This window comes from Anopheles nili, chromosome X (genome assembly GCF_943737925.1).
Source record: "Anopheles nili chromosome X, idAnoNiliSN_F5_01, whole genome shotgun sequence".
NCBI lineage: Eukaryota > Metazoa > Arthropoda > Insecta > Diptera > Culicidae > Anopheles > Anopheles nili.
This window is the reverse complement of record NC_071293.1, coordinates 9,436,486-9,456,314: the sequence shown is the minus strand read 5'-3', so window position 1 is coordinate 9,456,314 and position 19,829 is coordinate 9,436,486. Positions and strand designations below refer to the sequence as shown.

At 53.5% G+C, this 19,829-nt stretch overlaps 2 protein-coding genes across 2 annotated transcripts; both read left to right on the top strand.

Moving 5' to 3' along the window:
- Positions 1-879: 879 nt before the first annotated feature.
- LOC128728915 (echinoderm microtubule-associated protein-like CG42247) lies at positions 880-16,243 on the top strand. The gene is made up of 9 exons (XM_053822565.1): positions 880-2,343; positions 12,374-12,568; positions 12,631-13,142; positions 13,430-13,579; positions 13,656-13,923; positions 14,664-14,801; positions 14,873-15,133; positions 15,198-15,618; positions 15,690-16,243. The coding sequence occupies exons 1-9, from the start codon at positions 880-882 to the stop codon at positions 16,241-16,243; spliced, it is 3,963 nt and encodes a 1,320-aa protein (XP_053678540.1).
- Positions 16,244-18,579: 2,336 nt separating this feature from the next.
- LOC128728914 (uncharacterized) lies at positions 18,580-19,107 on the top strand. Its single transcript, XM_053822564.1, has one exon. The coding sequence runs from the start codon at positions 18,580-18,582 to the stop codon at positions 19,105-19,107; it is 528 nt and encodes a 175-aa protein (XP_053678539.1).
- The last annotated feature ends 722 nt before the right edge of the window (positions 19,108-19,829 follow it).

Below are 19,829 nucleotides of genomic sequence, written 5' to 3'. Positions count from 1 at the left end.
TCCGAAAAGCAGCCCACTGACATACGAGAGAATGTGAGAGAGAGAGAGAGAGTAAAAAAGCGAAAAAAGAGAGAAAGAGAGAGAGAGAAAAGGAGAGTGAAAGGTCATCCGTGCGCGTCCTGGTCACGGCACCAACCGAAGGGCACCATCAAGGGGGGGGGGGGGGGGGGGAAGAAACCCGAAAAGAAAAGTGGGTTAACCCGAACCCGTGCCGTGTTTGCATTTTCCTTACAAACACACACACACACACATACTCAAAATGGCGCTGGCACTCTGGCGCAGGCTTCGGACCCATCGGAGACGACCTCGACGAGCGAGTACTACGACGACGAGTACGACGACGAGGACGAAACCGGGACGAGGCGGACGGTTCGCGGGCGAGCCGGTGTAAACGGTGGTGTACCCAAGCCAGACGCGGAGGAAGAGGAAGAGGAAGAGGAGGACTACGAGCAAGGCGTGTGGGAAAGTGGCCACCACCGGTACAACACCTACCATGAGCTGCTAGAGGCGGAACAGCAGCAACAGCAGCCGGTTATCACACGCGCGCCATATCATGCAAGCACGGGCCGAGGCCCAATCCCGTCGACGCGATCGTACGCTCGTCCAAGCCGCTACTATCGCTTACGAGCGAGCCCGCTAGAGGGCTACGGGCGCGAGCCATTACAAGCGCATCGGCACTTCTATCGCGACTATAAACGCGACCATCACCAGCAGCAGCAGCATCAACTTTTGCTCGAGCAGCAGCAGCAGCAGCAGCAGCAGCAGCAGCAGCCGAGCGAGCAACGAACACGATCGATCTTTGGCCCGAGCGGCGAAAGTCGGGTATCGAGTGGGGAGACTCCAAGGGGGCTCCCGGGTGGGTACCGGCGCTTTCGCACGATGTCGGTCGACGCAGACGCGGTTCGGGGTGAGCACGAGCGCGTGACAGCCCGAACGCCCCCGAACGGTGATCACTTCGGGTCGGTTTCGGCTGACGGCCAGCTCGGTGACGTTAGCGCACCATCAAGCACGGCAGTAGCATCGACGGGTTCGACCGCGACAGTGCCGCCGATTGGAAGTGCGCCACCACACGCTGTTAGCAACGGGGTCAGCAATCCGCAGCATCAGCAGCATCAGCCGCAGCAGCAACAGCAGCAGTTGGCAAACGCTCTCAACAACAACGTCGGCGAGGGCAGCTCACCGGGTGGTGAAGCTGGTGGGTTGAGGCGGCCAGAGTTGAAGGACACGCGCGGTGCTCCACCGGTGCTGGTGCGCAGCAAGGAGTCTGTATCGCCGTTACCAGTGAAGCGCCCCGGTGCGGTCAACGCCGGTACTAGTGGTGTGGGGTCGCGCGATCCGAACAACAACCCGCCGGTAGCGGGGGAGGCGGGACCGCGCAGCCCCGGTACACTTCCGCCCACGCAATCAACCGGCCACGGGCCACCGCAGGCCGGCAATCCCAACCAACCAACGCGCCCGCTCGGGGGCATCCGGGGGCGTAAGGGAGGCGGCTGGAAGGCACGCCCAGCTGACAGCGAGTCCTTCGGGAACGCGCTCAACTCGCCGACGGACGAGGACGGGGAGCTGCCCGGTGGCAGCCCTGCCCCAGTCCGGCGTCAGCCCATCAACGTTAATCCGGTCATAACGCGCGACAAGCTCGTAGGCGTTGGTGGCGTTGGTGGTGGTGGTGGTGGTGCAGTAGGGTCCAGTGGAGGCGTCGGCGTCGGTGGTGGTGGTGGGTGGGGTGCACGGCAGCGGGGAGCCGCAGTCGAGCGAAACAGCCGCATCCAAAGCCCCAGCCCGGCAACCGGAAGTGCGAGTGGCGCGAGTGGTCCAGGTGCCGGAAGTGCAGGCGCAAGTGGAGCGGGAGGGCCACCGGGGGGTACAGTGGGCGGCGGGGTAGCGCCGCCGCCGATGGACGTCGGAAGCGAGGGCACCGCGCCACAACCCGCCGTCTCCACCACCAACGGTCCACCGGGTCCGGTTAAACGGAGCCAGTCGCGGAGTGACGTCCTGGACGCGGACGCCGTGCCAGGACCTTCCGGGCTTTTGCCGAGCAACCCGGGCGTACCGGGCACCATCGGGGGCAATCCGCAGTCACGCTACTCAAACCTGTCGTTCTGGAAGGCACGGCGGGTGCTGTTCTACCGGAATGGCGATCCCTTCTTTCCGGGCGTCGAGTTCCGGTTCAAGCCCGGCCGCGACATCTGCACGCTCGAGGCCCTGCTCGACAAGATCTCGGCCCGGATGGATCTGCCCCGGGGCGCCCGCTACATATTCTCGATGGATGGCGACCGCAAGTACTCGCTTGACGAGCTGGAGGATGGCTCCAGCTACGTCGTGTCGTCGTTCAAGGTGTTCAAGGTGAGTCCACAAGCTGCTGGGGTTGCGGGGGGGGGGGGGAGTGGGTGAGGGGAAGCGAGCAGCTGGCGCGAAGGTTACGCGAACCGAAGTCGGTTTGTAGACCAGCACAAAATTCCCACTCCGCCTCTCGGCCAAACCAAAAAAAACAAAAAGAAAAGCTCCATTTGCCCTGAATACGAGGTTCGGGAGAGTCTCAACCCCTCGACCCGGGGTATGTAAATCAGGTCAGTCAGGACGCGCGAGCCAGCCAGCGTGCACGGGGCTCCTTAAGGTGCGGTTCCGGTCAGCGGTCAGCGTGTGTGCGTCACCAACACCACTCACGCTCCCGCGCTCGCGCCCTAAAACCGACTACTCTTGGACGAAGAGGGTAGGGTAGGCACGTGAAAGAGGGAGAGAAAGAGAGAGAGAGAGAGAGAGAGAGAGAGAGAGAGGAAAAAGTAAAAGTCGCCATCGGGGTGGTTGGGTCAAAAGTAGAACACGACCACTTCTTAAAGGAGCTTTGTTTGGGGCGAAGAAGGATTATCGATTTTTGACCGCGCGCGTCCTGCGGTCCTTAGAGCGAGTCCTTTTTGCTTGGTTCTTCTTTTTCTTGTTGTAACTGGTGGTGGTGGTGGTGGAGGGTTGGCTTTCTTTTGCCTACCCGGCGCTCTATTTAGGGGTTGCTTTAAGAAAATCACTTGCAAACCGTACCGTCGTGTGTGGTTTATGTCCTTTTTTGGACGATGTAAATGCGTTGTGGATGTTTTCTTTTGCCATAGTCCTTCTTCTCTCTTCTATATGTCAGGACGATAAAAGTTGAACAATATTGATAGATGAACAGAAGGGGGATTTCATTTCACCCAGCTAACTGCTATGCAAGGATGTTGTTGAAGAGATGCTTGATAAATGTCCTCGATATGTGAAAAGGGAACGAATTATCCCCCAAAAATCCGGTTGTTTGCGTCTGGGATTTGAACCTGCAATCGAACAAATGGTCCAAACGCATTTACCGCTACGGCTACGGAAGACCGATGTCGTGATGCGATTGGAATTAGATAAATCCCCTCCGGACGTTGCGGTTGATTGCGAAATCCTAACCTCAACCGCACGAGAAATCGAGGCCACTTACGGCTCAAAACCCCGAAGCGGGAAAACGAACCACCGAAACCAGCACGCAGGCGGTTGTGTCCTCCTTTCGGGCTTTTACGGCCCACCCGCCATGTTTAATAGCCTCACTCTCCGATTCGCCTTTTGGGTCTCGGTTGTAGGTCGCGCGAGCCGCAAATTAATGACCACCGGGCGTCTCCTTCACTTCGCACCGTTGACGGATCCCCTGCGTTCCAGCAAATGGGAACAGGGTCAAAGGAATTAATTCCCCATCGGCACCCCCATCGGTGGTCGGTGGCTCACGAATAACGCCTCGGCGGGAATCTGGAGTCCCTGTTTTACCCCAGTTCGCATCACCGGTTGGGCCTAGTTTGCGCACACGTGTCGACCTGGTGACAGCAGCACATCCAAAGCGTCCTTTTTGGTTGGCGCGGGTTTGTCGCTTGGCCGGCGCGCAAGTCCACCGGAAGTGGAGGGCGTTGACGGTGACGTTTCCGGCCCTGGTGATAGCGATTCATGAAAATCGACGTGCGTGTGCTGGTAGGTGCCTGGTGGGGCGTGTATGTGTTTGTGCGTGTGCGGTTTGTGTTTTGTTAATTGCGCCTTTGTCTTCTCACGTGCGCTGTCAAGCTAATGTCAATTGTGACAGAAGATGCTGAGGAGTACCACGTGATGGGAGACTGCTGTATTTTGTGTTTCATCATTACTGAGCTTGCTAAGTATATCTGCAGCTTTCTTAAAAGCATTTAAAGGCTTTGAGTATACAAAGTTTGCTCTATATATTCTATATGTTTTAACCACTTGTATTTGATGATGATATTTCCGAGAAAAAAAAAACAAAAGGGTGTAAAGCAAATATTGTTCTTGTAAATCAGTACAACTAAAGGATGTTTGATATAACTTTCCAAACACCCAAATGCCACCATTTTACTTGACGTAATTTCGATTTGTTTCATATTGTGTCCATGATTTTTATATTCCATTTAGTCTCTTTTCTTCAATTCAACTTTTAGCGCCTATGTTAATCAAAAATAACGAAATATTGCAACGTCAATTAACGTTAGTAATCTTTAGTGCTTGTGTAACACATGAAAATTTTTTTGTGGGTTGAAAACGAAGTAGCTACCTTTTACTTTCGACATCATTTCTGTGCCACGTGAAAGGTTGCTAACCGAAGTAATTGTAAGCTGTAAATGGCCGGGAAAATCAATTGCTTTCCGGAGTCTAAAAAAACTAACTGAAACAAAGCTACATCGACAAACAAACGCTTTGCGAAACGACCGAAAGTAAACCAAGCACCGCTCTTCTCTTATGGCCGAACAAAGAGTCCCCATAAACTCGAAAGGAAAACTGCGAAGGAAATTGACCCACCGAATGAAGGTTGACCGTCTGGTTTCCCTGCCGTTTCGTGCCGCTTTGTTTCGCCAACTCTCAGCAACACCGTCTTCGGGTGAAGTACTTTCGTTGTGTCGGAATTTCACCGAACGAATCGATATTCGAGAGGTGCAGAGACGCTTGACGCCGGTTTTTCCGCCCGAATAGGGCCCGATATGAGGAAAACCCATCGACGTGGAGTCGCCCAATCGAGGCCGAGGTAAACATTGACACGGCCACGTGCTTGATGTTCGTTTTTTTCTTTCTCTCTCGCTCACGCGACGTGGTAAAGCTTGTTATTCCGCTCTCACCTGCCCAAGGTTGGGACGCTCGCGAAGTGAAACGACTCGTTCGTTTTTCGAAGTCCCTTGCGTTCCTTCCTTGTCGTGTGCCTTTGTGGCCGATGATTTTCATTCGGGATTGGGAAAATTGGGCACGAATTTCCACGGCACCCGAGCGCTACCGAAGGGCGCACTGCTGCTACGTGCCGCCGGCTTCGTACGCGATGCTATTGGCGTCCTGCGCCCTTAGGGGAGTGGTTGTGCCCTTTTAACGGTAGAATGGTAAAGTAGAACGAATGAAAGTACCGATGCTTCAAAACTTCCGATCGCGATGGGGATTCTAATGAGGAAAACGAGCCCGATTTGACAGTAAATTGTTGCCCCGTGATGACAGCCCTGCCATCTGTCAATGTCGCCCTGCCGGAGCTACTAACGATGCTGCGAAATTACGAAAATTGCCAACCATTCCACAGCTCACAGCGAACGAAGGGGCGTTTTATTTGCACTGCCCAAGGACATCCCCGCAGTCCCATTTTTTCGACACTGATGTTGATCGATCGGGCACTTCCGTTCGGCGGTCCAGTCTGGTGATGGGTTTTTTCGGTCAAAATCCGTCCCGAAAAATGAGCCCAAATGCCGGCTAATCGGCTGTGCTAAGGGCGGCTCAGGACCTTCGGTCGAAGGTCCATTTTCGGTGTGCCATTTGGGACCCGAAAAAACGGGCTATCTGTTCGGCGCAATCGTCCGCATAATGATGATCCGACAAACGCTGCGGTACCGCGATTCTGACAGCTCATGGTTGATACCGAACAGCAGTTCGTTATCTGATGAAGCCGCTGACTGGATGTATACAACGCGAGAGCACATCCATCATGGCCGGCATTCGTTGGCTAATGAACGATGCGTGTGGGTCGTGTCAAGGTTGATAGCTGCGAGTTCGAGACTCGTTTTTCTTGTTTCTTCCCGTTCTAAACGCTTGCTTTTGTTAACATTTCCTTTCTTAGTTTGACACATCCAGGGGTGCCAACGCCGAGAAACAGCACTTAAGAGAGAAGTTGCTGGAACGCCATCTTTCTACTAGCTGCTAGCGAGCTGTTGACATTTTTATCCTTTCCTTTTAATGTTTATACATCTAATTCTAATCATTCTCTTGGTCCTGTTGCGACACAAAGCACACTTTAGCAGGTCGTCAATTCTCCTTTCCGGCACTTCTATTATCATTTTCTCTCTTTCTCTTCCTCCTATTCTCTATATATTCTTTCTTTCTCTCTTTTCTCTCTCTCTCTCTCTCTCTCTCTTTCTCCATCCATCTCTAATCCCTGCGCGTTTGGTTGGGCGCGTGGTTTTGCGTGATCGCTATCGATTCGCGTCTCCCACCCGGCCAGTGTCCTTTTGTCAACTCCGCGATTCCGTCCGTTGTCAAAGAGCAGCCACATCATGCGGCGGTGAGTTGCCACCGGTTCTGACCACCGTTTGCACCGCTGCAAATCCATCCGCTCCGTACACGAACATACACACCGTCATTTTGCAACTGGCGAACATCCAAACACCACATATAAACACACATGCGGGCGTTACTCTGAGGGGTAGTTCTGCACACGTACACGGGAACGTTTGCGTTCATCATCCACGTGTCATCCACATCGACTTCTTGGGGATCTTCCGGTGAGACCTTACTGGGGAGCTGTCAAATCTACTTGACATTTGCCGTGACTCAACCTGCTAGCTCACATTACCACTCGAAACATCATTAAAACAACCTTGAGGGAGCTCGAATTCGCCCAGCACAATCTCTCTCTTCCACCATTACTTTCACGCCGGTAATCGTCCATTAGCCACCTCGCTTTAGATTCCGATGGTGGTCCTTTCCAGAGGTCAATGCCTGTGTGCTGCTAATCGCTCATCCTCGATTGGAGTGACTTGCGTGAAAAAAATGGCACCGCGCTATCTGAGCACCGTCATCCAAACCCCGCTTAACGCTCTTTTAACAGCACCATCAACAGCTCTCGCCGGTCATACACCGCCTGGAGGTCAGTGTCAGTGTTTCTAATCACGCTCATCAATCGGAGCCACCTGGGGGTGGGCTTCAAACCCCACCCAAAAAACCACCCAAAGACCCCCAACTTTCACTCGGTTCCCTCGGTGTTGCTGTTTCCGTATGCGGCGTGGCTTCATTAATCATATTTAGCGTTCATCGGGGGATAGCGGTCATCCAGTAAAACGAAAAAAAAAAGAACACACTCCACCCTACGCCACTGCAGCACCATTGCCATCCTTCACCGTTCTCTGCTTGCGGTAAATTACCCCAAAATGGGCCTCAAAATCTCTCGTCCTCGAGTTTTCCTTTCTTCTTTCGCTGCTCGCTGCCCAAGTGGCCCATGTCAGCGCAGAAAAATGGCCACCAAATGGGGGCTGGAAAAATTGCTCAAATTTTCACCAACTTCAGCTCAAGGCCATCTCGTCCTCGCGCGCTCGCACACACACACACACACGTGTGTTGGGTGTTCAGGGGTGCAAAATTTAAATACATTATACATCGATTTGCGGCCCCCGAAGTGGCTGGTGCCGTGCAAAGTGAGAGCGAAGAATCGATGCCAGCAGCACCAGCAGCAAGGGAGCGCCAGGTTCCTGGCCCAGGCTCAAGCCCAAGCCCAGCGCCAGTTGCATGTCAATAACGGGCCCGGTGCTACTTAATCATTCGAAGGTCGAAGGCCCTTTCTCGCTGTGGCCGGTTTATAGGCGAGGCTTGGTATCGCATTTCGATCACGCCATCACCATCCGGCCCCGTGACGAGGGTAATGACGGGCTGCACTTTCACTGCACTGCGTGGTTGGCGTTGGTGGGTGCGGTGGGGTGGGGTGGGGGTGGGGAGATCTTATCCGTGACCTCGACCCGCCTCCCGGTTGGGTGGGACTGGGCGGAAAATGACGAAGGCTGCGTTAGAATGTTGAAATATGGGTGCCATCACTCGCTGCGGCTTTGAGTATGGGCTTCTTTCGCGCCCGACGAAATGGGGCTCAAGGGGGGAGGGGGAGGGGGGGGGGTGAAGTGAGTGGGTGCATGTGGGAGGGAAATGGAAATAAGGGAGACAAAGAACAAGCGCAGAATTTATGGACTTTTGACCGGTGGGTGCTTTGACGCTTGCTGGTTCCGGTTTCGCCCGATGGCACGTCCCCAGGGGTGGGTTTTCCCCCCCCCCCCCCCTCGATTTTCCACTCAACCCATCCACCCGTTGTGGGTGGGGAAAACCCGCTCTAAAGTTGCAACAAAAACAGCACAAATGAGGTGAAATAAAATAAATTAAACCTCTACCGGATGGTGCGTGCACTCGTAATCGTGAGGAGTAAGATAAAAGCGTGGAATGGTGCTGGCAGGGAAGAACGGTGTTTTTCCGACCCTCCCCCTCCCACACCCTCACCGCTTCTCGCAAAAAGCCATCCGTCCGCGCATTAGCATTTTATTGATTCCGAAGCGTGGCGCGCGACATTCGGAGCGCTTTGGGTTTTGGCGTTTTGGCGTTGGTCGGAAAATGGCCCCAACCGATCGATATCACTCCCTTCTCGTTTTCCCGCTCTTTCCCTTTTCCCCCCCGTCCCTCCGGATCTCGCTTATCGTCGGACCGCTTCCGAGAGATTGTAATATTTACATCGGCATTAATTAGTTTGACAATTTACGTGCACGGGCACGGGGCCCGGTCCAGTGGGCCACGGGCTGACGAATAGGTGAAGAGGATAGGAAAAGCTCTCCCACTCCCCTCAGCACCAAAACGAGGCCGGTCGTCGCCGGCGAAGGTCGCTAAGTGACCGCACGTCACTCTCTCACGAGAACAACGATCTTTATCGCGGTTGCCGCTCGAAAATCGTCGTTAAATTACCCGCCCCTGTTTGGCGTGGCATCGCCGAGGGCTAGCGAAGGAAAAGCGTGCCCGTGCTGATTACGTGGTGTTGCGGTTGGAATGTCCCGAACCTGGCCCCGTCTTTAGTTTGGGTTACTTTTCGCGCGACCTCCGGCCGAGAGATATGCGAGCGTGCGGTCGTGCGAATGGTTTTTCAATTTGTCTGCACCAAACAATCGAGCGTCCTTTTTTGAGGGTGGGTGTGGGGGTTTTTTTTTTGGGATTTTCCCACCACGAAAATTTTGTGGTGTGTTTTGTAGCTCCGATTTTCCCGCACCATCGGGGCGAAGCGCGAAAAACTGGCCACACGAGCCACGAGGGACGGTGTGCCAAGGAGTGTGGGTAGTGGTGGTGCAGGGAAAGTGAAAAACAAAAACCTCACTTCCCCCCCCCCGCCCTTCGGTGCACGTCCTTTTCCATGCTCCTAACTTCTCGGTTTGAACCACCGACGGTCGGCGGTCAAGAAAGTACTTGCAAGCGATGGAGCGGAAAAAAAACGAGAAAGGAGGGGGGGGGGGGGGTGGGCAGTAATGGGGTGGCGGGAGGGCACCGGGAAAACGAAAAGCCCAACCGGACGAACCGTTGCAGTACGAGTTCGGGGTGAGGAAGAAAAACAAAAAGTGAAAGGAACAAAGACCATGGCGGCGACTGGTGAGGGGGGCGAAAGGGAAGTGTGGAATGTGGTGGGCAAGAGAGCGAGGGGCAGGACGGGGAGGGAGGGGGGGCATAAAAAGAAAACCAACAAACTAGCCTTACGGAACCGTGGCATGGAGGCAAGGGACGGCAAGTCGAAAAAAGTTGAACAATTTAAATTAATTCATTCCACCGTGGCACTTTCCTCGCAGGACGACACCGCACCAGCGAAGGGGGTGGTAGGGTGGGATTTCCAAGAGGGAGTGGAGGTCCTCGGTAGGGTCGTACTTTACCACCCCTTCACGTCACAGACCTCCCAGCCCGCGAAGGAAGGCGACGAACTACACATGTGCTTCGGACCTCTTAAAGGAGGGTGGGAATGGCTGGAAGGGGGAGTGGGGGGAGGTATGCGAGGGGGCACAAACAAATGATAAAACGAACCAGTGTATGAGTGTACGTGTGCGTGTGTGTTTGCTTTTCGTTTCTTAGCCTTTTTTTCTTGTTTCTACTCCGGCCCGCAAGTGTCCTTGCGCAGGGGTGATGGCGAGAAAATGGTTGGGTGTTGAGGTGGAGAGGGGAGGGGGGGACGGGGAGACGGGGGGACGGGGGGTTTATGAGGGGTGCGACGGTGGTGGGGTATTTGCGAGGACCTGCACGAAGAAAGTGGGCCTAACATGGGGACACGGATTTCTTTTTCCAAACGAACGACTGGACGCAGGTCGTCCTTATGTTGAGGTATGCCTCATTATGCTATCCTGTTCGTCTCCAAGCTATAGCACACACACACACACGCACATATGTGTACGCTCATGTGTGTTGCAAAAGGGAGGTGTGGAAATGGGAAGGGTGGAGGTTTAGAGAGGTGAGGAAATCAACTCTGTCGTCGTCGGAACAAAGAACGAACGCTTCACCGAGAGCTCGAGTCCTTGCGACCCGAAGTCGAGCCGAAGCCTTCGCAAGCATTCTTCTGCCTTTTCGCCATCATCCCTCCCCCCCCATCACCCCCTAGGGCACGAGGAAATGCGAGGAAAATTAGCGATTTTACAATCCATTCGCCACGCGCGACCATTGCGAGCTGCCAACGCGACCGGTCGGCGTGTCAGTTGCGAGCAGAACGTGCTCCGGTGTTGACCACAAAAGGACTCCCAGCTCCCAGCAAGTGTGTGTGCGTGTGTGTGCATGCGTGTGACAGCGGCTGTGTGTGTGTGTGCGTGACGAATTTCGAACCCTCCCGAAACTAAAAAAAAACCCGGACCCGGTCACCTCAATCAACTCTGGAGCCTTTCGGTATCGAACTGCTGCAACTCGAACGTGGCAGGTGTCCTGCAGGTTCAGGACACTCTCGGGCCAGCTGTTCCAGGCGGGTGATGCCACTCGCAACCCGGTGGTGTGCGCCGTGAATATCAGTGAGGTCGGCTCTACCTCCCATTCACTTCTTCCCTTGCTGTTCCCTCTCGATTCGATAGTGACGCGAATGTTCGACAGCGAGGAGGAGTCTGCGTTCGTTCTACTGACCGCACCGATGTATCACCCGCACCACTACGGGGGCATCTACGGGCAGGTGCGATACATGGGAAGAGGGCTGCTGGTGTGGCGGGGAGCCTGTCCCTGTCCTCCCATCGTGGGGGGTTTGTTCGTTCAATTAATCACTTCCGGTTGCTCGCGAGCTGTGTGTCACATAATGGGGCGAGTGTGTGTGTGGGGGGGGGGGGTGGGTTTTGCAACATTATGCTACAAAAAAGAAGAAGAAAGAAAAACGGGGCGCCATTCCGTACGATGGTCTCATTTGGCGCTTTTTTTTTCGTGCTTTATTGAGCTCAGAATTGGGGACGGAATGGTGTCGCAGCCAACTCTAAAGTAGGTTGCGCACAGTGACGTGTTTGAGGATGTATTGGTGGCACGTGCTGTATCCTATCGCTCGCGCTTTTGTGTGTTGGTTTTGAGTCGATTCTACATTCTTCTTGTCGCGCTGATGCCATGCCTGGTGTAAGACGTTGGGAGGCTTTTTTCCTATGAGTCGCGATCCTAGCAATGTGGTTGCTATTTTTCTCGATTTTCCACTTCTCTTTTCTTCATCTTCTTCTTTGCATCACCCCATAGCAGGTGTCCACACCCAGAACCTGACTAAAGTGAACACAAGGACGATAAATTGGCACTTGGGGGTGAATTATGGGGCTTTGAAACTCCCCAAAAATGTCGCCTTCAACCCCCACAGGGTGGATCACATATTTAAAAGCCTGACGTATGTGTGGGCGTGGAAAAATGGGAACCATAAAGATTGTCACCAGGGACCATTTTGGGCGGTACTTCTGGTGGCTTCGTGCCGCATCGACAGAGCCCATAAACATGGTGCGGCATACGATCCGCCTTTCGTCCTTGTTTCATGACCACCTGCGTCCTGTTCATCTCTCGGTTTTAGCCTAAATGGGCGGCTCGAACGACCCACCGGTGCGAAATTACTGTGTTTAGGGCGTGAAAGACCGTGGGGCGGTCCGGGGTTTTGTTTGATTGCATGTCGATGGAAGCAAACCTTGAAGGACCTAAGCTCGAGGGTGGAAATTAAGGGCACAAACAGGGTGTTCCAGGGCAGTGTCGTAAAACCGCGTAACGCGTGTCAGTTGGCTCGCAAATGACGTCCTGCGTGAGGAACGTTACCAACCTTCCAACCCACTCTGCTAATAACCGCTCGCTAATGTGCACCTATGTGTGTGCGTGTGTTTGTGTGTGTGTTTTTCGTTCTCTGCTGCGCTCTCCTTCACAGCCTGCCAGCTACGGCAAGAAGAACGGCGTGTGGTACGCCTCACCTGGCAACCAAGGATGGGGCAGCGGGGCGGGACCGGGCAGGTTGGGACGCAAGCCCTCCGTCACCGAGGTGGACAACATGCCCTCCGGCAGCCTGAAACCGAGCGCCGGTCGTGTCATTAGAATAATCAACAGTCATGATCACAGCGTACAGGTAAGACCCGAAACCACCGTTACGACCGTTACGACCGTTACGCTGACGCCTCTGCTCGATAGTGCCGCGTGCTGCTGAACCTGCGCACGTCACAACCGTTCGAGGAGGTGCTGGAGGATCTCGGCCAGGTGTTGAAGATGATCGGAGCCAAAAAGATGTATACCAGCAACGGGCAGGAGGTTCGCAGTTTCTCGCAGCTACGCAACGAGTTCGCCGAGGTTGAGACGTTCTACCTGAGCAACACACCGTCTCTGCCGGTGGGAGCGCTTGGACCGGGTGTTATTCCACCATCACCAGGACGTCGCTCTCGGTCGCGGCTTGGCGGTTCGGTTCCAGATGATCTGTCGAAGACGACGGCTCGGCAGAGGGCTCGCAGTAAGAGCCGCCCGCGGGTGCTGTATGCGCCCGAGAATGAGCTGGTGAGGGCGTCGTCGGACTATCCGCTGCTGGATGCGATGAAGGAGGAACCGACACGCATCACCATACGTGGGTTGCGACGCACGTTCTATCCACCGGCGCACCATCCGCCGATAGACAACGCACCGCCGGACAAGAAGCTGTCGCTGTTCTGGGTGTAAGTAGTGTGGCGTGAGGTTGAAGATGATTTCTTGCAAAATTGAGGAACAATGGAACCCTTAGAACATTTGAGGAACCTTTAGACAATAGGTTCTCTTGGAAACTTTGGAGCTCTATAAGTTACAATGTAAATCCCTTGCTAGGTTTGAAGTAGAGGTATTCTCTGCTAGTCACTTTGGAAGCGCCTAATCTTCAGGAATCCTCCTTCAGAAATGCTCAATTAGTGTCGATTAATCGACATACTGTAGTGTTCTAATGCATCCTTTACTATCTGACCTTACCTAGACATGGTTACCGCGGCATTGACTCCAAGCGCAACCTTTGGGTGTTGCCATCTGGCGAACTACTCTACTACGTGGCTGCCGTCGCCGTGCTGTACGATCGAGAAGAGGACGCCCAACGCCATTACACTGGCCACACTGAAGACATCATGTGGTAAGCCGAAGACCCCGAGGTATCTAACGTTCGCTCTCTCTCTCATAAATCCGATACCCTGTTGTCTTCCCGTCAGCATGGAAGTACATCCGTCCCGGGAGCTGGTCGGGTCAGGTCAGCGAGCCGGCCGTGACCGGAAGTCACAGGCACACGTGCGCATCTGGAGCACCGAGTCACTGCAGACGTTGTACGTGTTCGGCATGGGTGAGCTGGATTCGGGTGTGATTGCGGTCGCCTTCTCGCAGCTGAACGGTGGCAGCTACATTCTGGCGGTGGATGCCGGCCGTGAGAGTATCCTGTCCGTCTGGCAGTGGCAGTGGGGTCACCTGCTTGGCAAGGTGGCGGTAAGTACCTGTGTGCCTTGGTTGACCTACATTAAGTTGGCCCCCTATTTCACATTCTCACCTGGTAGGGGTTTCAAACTTTTACCAGCCACGTTCAAGCGCTAACTCCGGCTACGGGATTGTTTTTGTGTGTGGCTGGTGAGGGCATAATTGAAATTCCCTTTTCTACCGCAAGCCACGTGGCGGAGTTCTGCCGCAAAGTGTGAAAAGGACTCACACTTTACGCTCACGACAGGGTGGATAGCGTGCGGTGGCAGTGCCGGAAACCCGTTTCGAAAAGTTTTTTGGCACGCTAATAACCGCGACGGCTAACCACGATTGACGTCCTGTGGGTAGGGTGGCGTTCCCTTTTTGGCGTCCTTTCATTCGTGAGCGCTCCCATTTTATGGGGAGGATTTTAAAGGCCTTAAAACCGCGTTATGTGAGTCATAAAGAGGTGCAGGACGTGCTGGAATTCTAGCGCCGTTATGGCGATTGTTGTTGTTTATGTGAGTCGAAACTTCAAAGTTGCCTAACATTGTGGTGAGTAATGGTTGGTGCTTGAATGTGTCTATTTTGACCGCATACCGACCTGTAACGAGTCCTTGGTTGTAGCGAACGTCATTCCAAAGGTGTGCCATTGGGAATGAACGACATTTTTAAGGGATTTGACGGGAGTCTTATTATTTTAAGGCATCTGCTAGATGGCATCCGGTTTGACTTATATTGGGTTAAAATTGGGCCTTTTCTTCTTGTTATAGACACTGCAAGAGGGCATTTGGGGAGCTACATTCCATCCGCTTGACGACAATCTGCTCATCACGCACGGCCGTGGACATCTGGCGTTCTGGCACCGACGGAAAGACGGCTTCTTTGAGAAGACGGACATCATCAAACCGGTAATATCTTTTACTCTCCTTGTAAGGTGATGTAAGCTCACGCTTGATGTGCCTCTTCTCTTCCATAACAGCCATCCCGGACGTTCGTGACCTGCGTACAGTTCGAACCAGACGGCGATGTCATCACGGCGGACAGTGACGGTTTCATCACAATCTACAGCGTGGACGCTGACGGGGCGTACTTCGTGCGCATGGAGTTCGAAGCTCACAACAAGGCCATCAGCTGCCTAGTGATGCTGTCCGAAGGTACACTCATTTCGGGCGGCGAGAAGGATCGCAAAATTGCGGCTTGGGATTCGCTTCAGAATTATAAGCGCATCACGGACATTAAGGTAGGAGAGAACTGCTAGAGACTCTAGAGATTCTAACTCAAACTAACTCGCTCTTTTGGAACAGCTTCCAGAGTCAGCGGGAGGTGTTCGCTCTATCTACCCCCAGCGACCTGGACGTAATGACGGCAACATCTATGTCGGCACGACGCGTAACAACATCCTAGAAGGCTCGCTACAGCGACGCTTCAACCAGGTCATTTTCGGCCACGGCAAGAACTTGTGGGCGCTGGCAGCCCATCCAGACGACGAGGTGTTCGCGACCGGTGGGCATGACAAGTACGTCGCCCTATGGCGTCGCCAGAAACTCATCTGGACGACATCGGTTGGGTACGAGATCATCGCTCTGGCGTTCCATCCATACGGGGCTGCTTTAGCCGCTGGAAGTTCTGAGGGCCATCTGATCGTGATCAACGCTGAGAATGGCGCAACAATGCTGACGATCCGCGTCTGTGGGTCACCGCTAAATGCGGTCGAGTTCAATCAAGGTATATGGTACCGGGAATTTCGCACATATCCACCCAGATCTAATTCGACTGTTTTATCTGCTTTCACACAGTTGGAGACATGATAGCGATCGGATCTCAAAACGGTAGCATCTATCTGTTCCGGGTGTCTCGGGATGGGTTCTCGTACAAGAAGATCAACAAGATACGTGGCTCGCAGCCTCTAACGCACCTCGACTGGAGCAGCGAGGGCAACTTCCTGCAATCTGTAACGGTCGACTTCGACCTACTGTTCTGGGACGTCAAATCGCTGTCACCAGAGAAGAGCCCGATCGCTATGAAAGACGTCAAGTGGTTGAGCAGCAACAGCACCGTCGGCTTCCTGGTAGCCGGTCTCTGGAACAACCGCTACTACCCAGCACCCTCAAACACCGTCATCACAACGACAGCTCGCACCGCCGCTCAGGATCTAGTAGCGGCCGGTGACGGTGACGGCTACCTGCGCCTGTTCCGCTATCCGTGCATCACACCACGCGCAGAGTTCACCGAGGCGAAGGTCTACTCCGGTACACTAGCCTGCGTCAAGTTCCTGTACGGCAACCACAGCCTGGTGACGGTCGGTGGCACCGACGCGTCACTTATGATCTGGGAGCTGACCGAAGAATAGCCACTGTGGCCGCCGTGGCGCACCGGGGTCGGCGTCGCCGCAGCCGCAGCCGCCGGGTCTCCCTCACCAGCAGGTAATCCTAGCACCGTACTACCCGTACCCGTAGCAAGCAACCATCACCACCATCATCCCCACCATCCCCATCATCGGCCGGACGACGTCTCCACTGGCGGTCCAGCAGTTGCAGCCGCCATTACCGCAGGAGTCACCACCACATCAGCCGACCGGGCCAGCTCGCCAGCCACAAACGGTACAGCCGATCGCCTCTGGGTATTTATACAACCGAAAACCGAACCCGCAACCGCAACCTCAACCTAAAACGTCACCAAATAATGCCTGTACAACCAACCAACCTCAACCTGCAACCTGCAACTTGCATCTCTACTCGGCGCCCTCAGCCGATCTTGCTCGCTCTCTCTTTTTCTCTTTCTCTCGCTCTCGCTGTTGCGCTTTACCTTTTGCTCTTCTTTACGGTCAGTGGTTTTGTTTTTTTTTTGTTCAGTAGTAGCCGCACGGATTTATGCTCCTTTTTGCTCTCAATCTGATGCAGTTGACTTTTAGTTAGCAACCCTCGATGTACGATGTAAAACTGAGCAGATACAGGCCCTTGAAGATCTCAGATCGTTCTGCATTCTTTCATTTATTGCCTTGTTTTTTGTTGGCTTTTATGAAAACTGGAATCGGCACTCGCAAGTAGTCCTCTTTGGTATCGAGCTTTCAGATGAATGCTGCTGTGCATGATTATTGCGCGTTGCTTGCGGGTTGTCTTTCCGATGCCATTTTGTTTTGCCGCGAGCTAGTTTGCCTTTTGTGCTCCTTTTTGTGCCGTTGACGTATGACCACGCGCTCGAAATCGCTGTCAACTTGAGTACTTAGCATTTCGGGCAGTGACATTCGAGCAGTTGCTAGTGTTTGTAGTATCGGTACACAGGTACTTTGATTTTTGTTTAAGAATAGAAGAATATAGCTTCCAGTGGAATAATCCACTGGCTCGATCGACGCGTTTGTTGAAAGCCAAGATTTAGTGCATTTATTGTTTGGTGTTTGGTTCCGTGTTCAAGTGCAATCGCTCGCCAATAGGTAAAATCATTGGAGGAACGTCAACATCTGAATATACCAGCAGCGGGTTCGGGCGGTTGATCCTCAATGCGGCATCCAGAGAGCTTGAAAATCGACCTCGACAGGATCATCGTGGAGTTCCGGTGTCGCCCTCGTGAATAATCCGTTCTTTCCTCTTCCAGCTGAATCCCTCAGCCAACTTCATCGTACCAGCTGCCGTTACCGAGCGATCCTCAATTGGCTTGCTATCGATTCATTTCGGAGTTTTAGTTTCATTATCAAATTATGCTGTTCCGTAGTGGCTCGCTCTTTAGCTACAGACACATTCCACACGATTCGATACGATTTTTAACCTCACCCACACACGTTTTGTTTTCGCATCTAGCCCAAATTTCGATCCCGCTTCGATTGCGGAACGGACGCTGCACAAGTTTAAACCAAAAACCGAACGAATGACAGCAGAACCCGCTCCGTCTCCCAAATCTAGCCGATTTCATCGACCTCACCTGCACCCAGTCTGTAGCATCCATCCCAGCGGTCGCATGAGCAATTCCCTCCCGATATTCCATATCTCCGACCCCGTATAGTTGCCATCTCTGTTATCTTCTTTCGCTACTCAACTGGTCCGTCTGTGTCTTCCTGTTGTCCTGCTTTTAGCTCCAGATTTCGTTTATCCCTGTCACACTTGTCTTATCTATGGACCCTTCTTTCTTTTTCTCTCTCTCTCTTTCTCTTTCTCTCTCTCTCTCTCTCTCTCTCTCTCTCTTTTCTCTTTTTCTCTCTTCTCTTTTTTTATTGTTTCGATTCCATCATGGATACCGTTTCGTTGATACTGTGACTTCCGTTTGACTTTCGAACTTCCGTCCTTCGACCCCTCTATTGGCAACATAAATTTGTCCCTCCATCTGTCTCCCTCTTCCACTGCTCCTTTCGCCTCATGGCTCCTTCATCTCCGTGTGACCGTCTGACCTGGATTTCGGAATTGCTAACCACGCACCTACATTCTCTCGCGCACGGGAACGATTCATACCACACACACACACAAACTCTCTTTCTATCTCTCTCTCTCTCACACACATTCACACACACACACACACACTCCTACACATATACACCCGTGCACTCCACCCCGTTGGATCCTCACCCGTCGGTGTCGGTGGGAAGAGTCGATCTCGATTCACCGGACGACCTCTTCTTTTTGTTGTAACTCGTTCGCGCAGGTTCAGGACCGGGCACCGCCAGCCGGTGGTTCCGCGGGTGAGGGCCCCCCGCGGCCCATGCCTATCCGTGTGTGCCGGGTGGAGAAGAACCGCACCGAGGACGTAGACGAGGATGAGGACGAAGACGAGGACGATGGCGAGGATGGGCGGTATGGTGCGGCGTACGCGGAACACGAGCACGAAGGCGACGACGAGGGCGAGAACGACTCGGAGGGGGGTGGGAGCCGTCAGGCGCCTCAACACCACCATCAATACCATAACACCCCTGGGACTCTGCCGGAAGTGGACCAACAACGCCGCATCCGGAGGATTCGATCGCGTCAAGCGGCGGAACAGGCGCGAGGACGCAGTGCCACGTACGGGCGGTACGTACGGGGGATGCGAGGTGGACTGGTCCCGGAAGTGACGTCACCGGCGGCGACCGGATCCGTTTCACCTCCGGACGAGGACGAACGCCGAAGGCACGATCGGCGCGAGAGCGACGAAATGGAGGAGCTGCAGTACGTAGAGGACGACGAAGAGATTGGGGTGGAGTACGCCGTACTACTGCCGGATTCGTTCGCCGTCCTTGACGCGTCCTTTTAGACCTCAGAGGTCTGCGAGACTGTCGTGCGGTGCGAAGTCACCTCTTAGCTACGGCGCTAAAGACGTTGTGTTCTCTCGCCTTCCTGCCTGTTGGGGAAAGATACCGGAGAAGTGCGTCACCTGAGGGAATCACGCTCTATGTTCACCCCCCCCCCCCCCAGAGTCTGCTGCATGGTGAGGAAGGGTGAGAAATGTATTGTGGAGGCAGCAGTAGTATAAGCTAGACGTCAAAGTCTAAGAGAACCAGAAGATTTCCAATTGTCAATGTCAATGCGATAGTTATAGTATATGGTATTTGAAGGTGCTGGATCCTTTTGTATTGAAGAAGCACCTCATGAAATATCTTTGTGGTATTTTGGTGATCCTTTTCGTCATCATGGTGATCTTGTTAGAATGTAGATTGACATTTATGTCATATTTAGTCAGACGGATCCAAACCTTCCACTCTTTGCTCGATAAATTGTACACTTTTGAAGACTTTCATAATCTGTTCTTGATATACTACTGCAACCGAGTTTTGGAAAGCCCAAAATGAACCTGTCTCACCATGCAGCTGACAACGGTAGCTGTTAACCGTTCGGTCGATATAATATCGCCGTATCGCAAGTCAAAGTCGACTAGAGCGTCAGTTAACGATCCTCTTAATGCCGTTCAAATGCTCTCCGTGCGTCCTCGCGCTCCTTTATAGCTAGTAGGCTGAACAAAGTAGTGCAGCCGTTCGT

Coding starts and splice junctions, on each gene's coding strand:
- LOC128728915 (XM_053822565.1), top strand. CDS start 880: ATGTCGGTCGACGCAGACGCGGTTCGGGGTGAGCACGAGCGCGTGACA. Junction 15,134..15,197: donor AGCGCATCACGGACATTAAG/GTAGGAGAGAAC, acceptor CTTTTGGAACAG/CTTCCAGAGTCAGCGGGAGG. Junction 15,619..15,689: donor TGCGGTCGAGTTCAATCAAG/GTATATGGTACC, acceptor GCTTTCACACAG/TTGGAGACATGATAGCGATC.
- LOC128728914 (XM_053822564.1), top strand. CDS start 18,580: ATGCCTATCCGTGTGTGCCGGGTGGAGAAGAACCGCACCGAGGACGTA.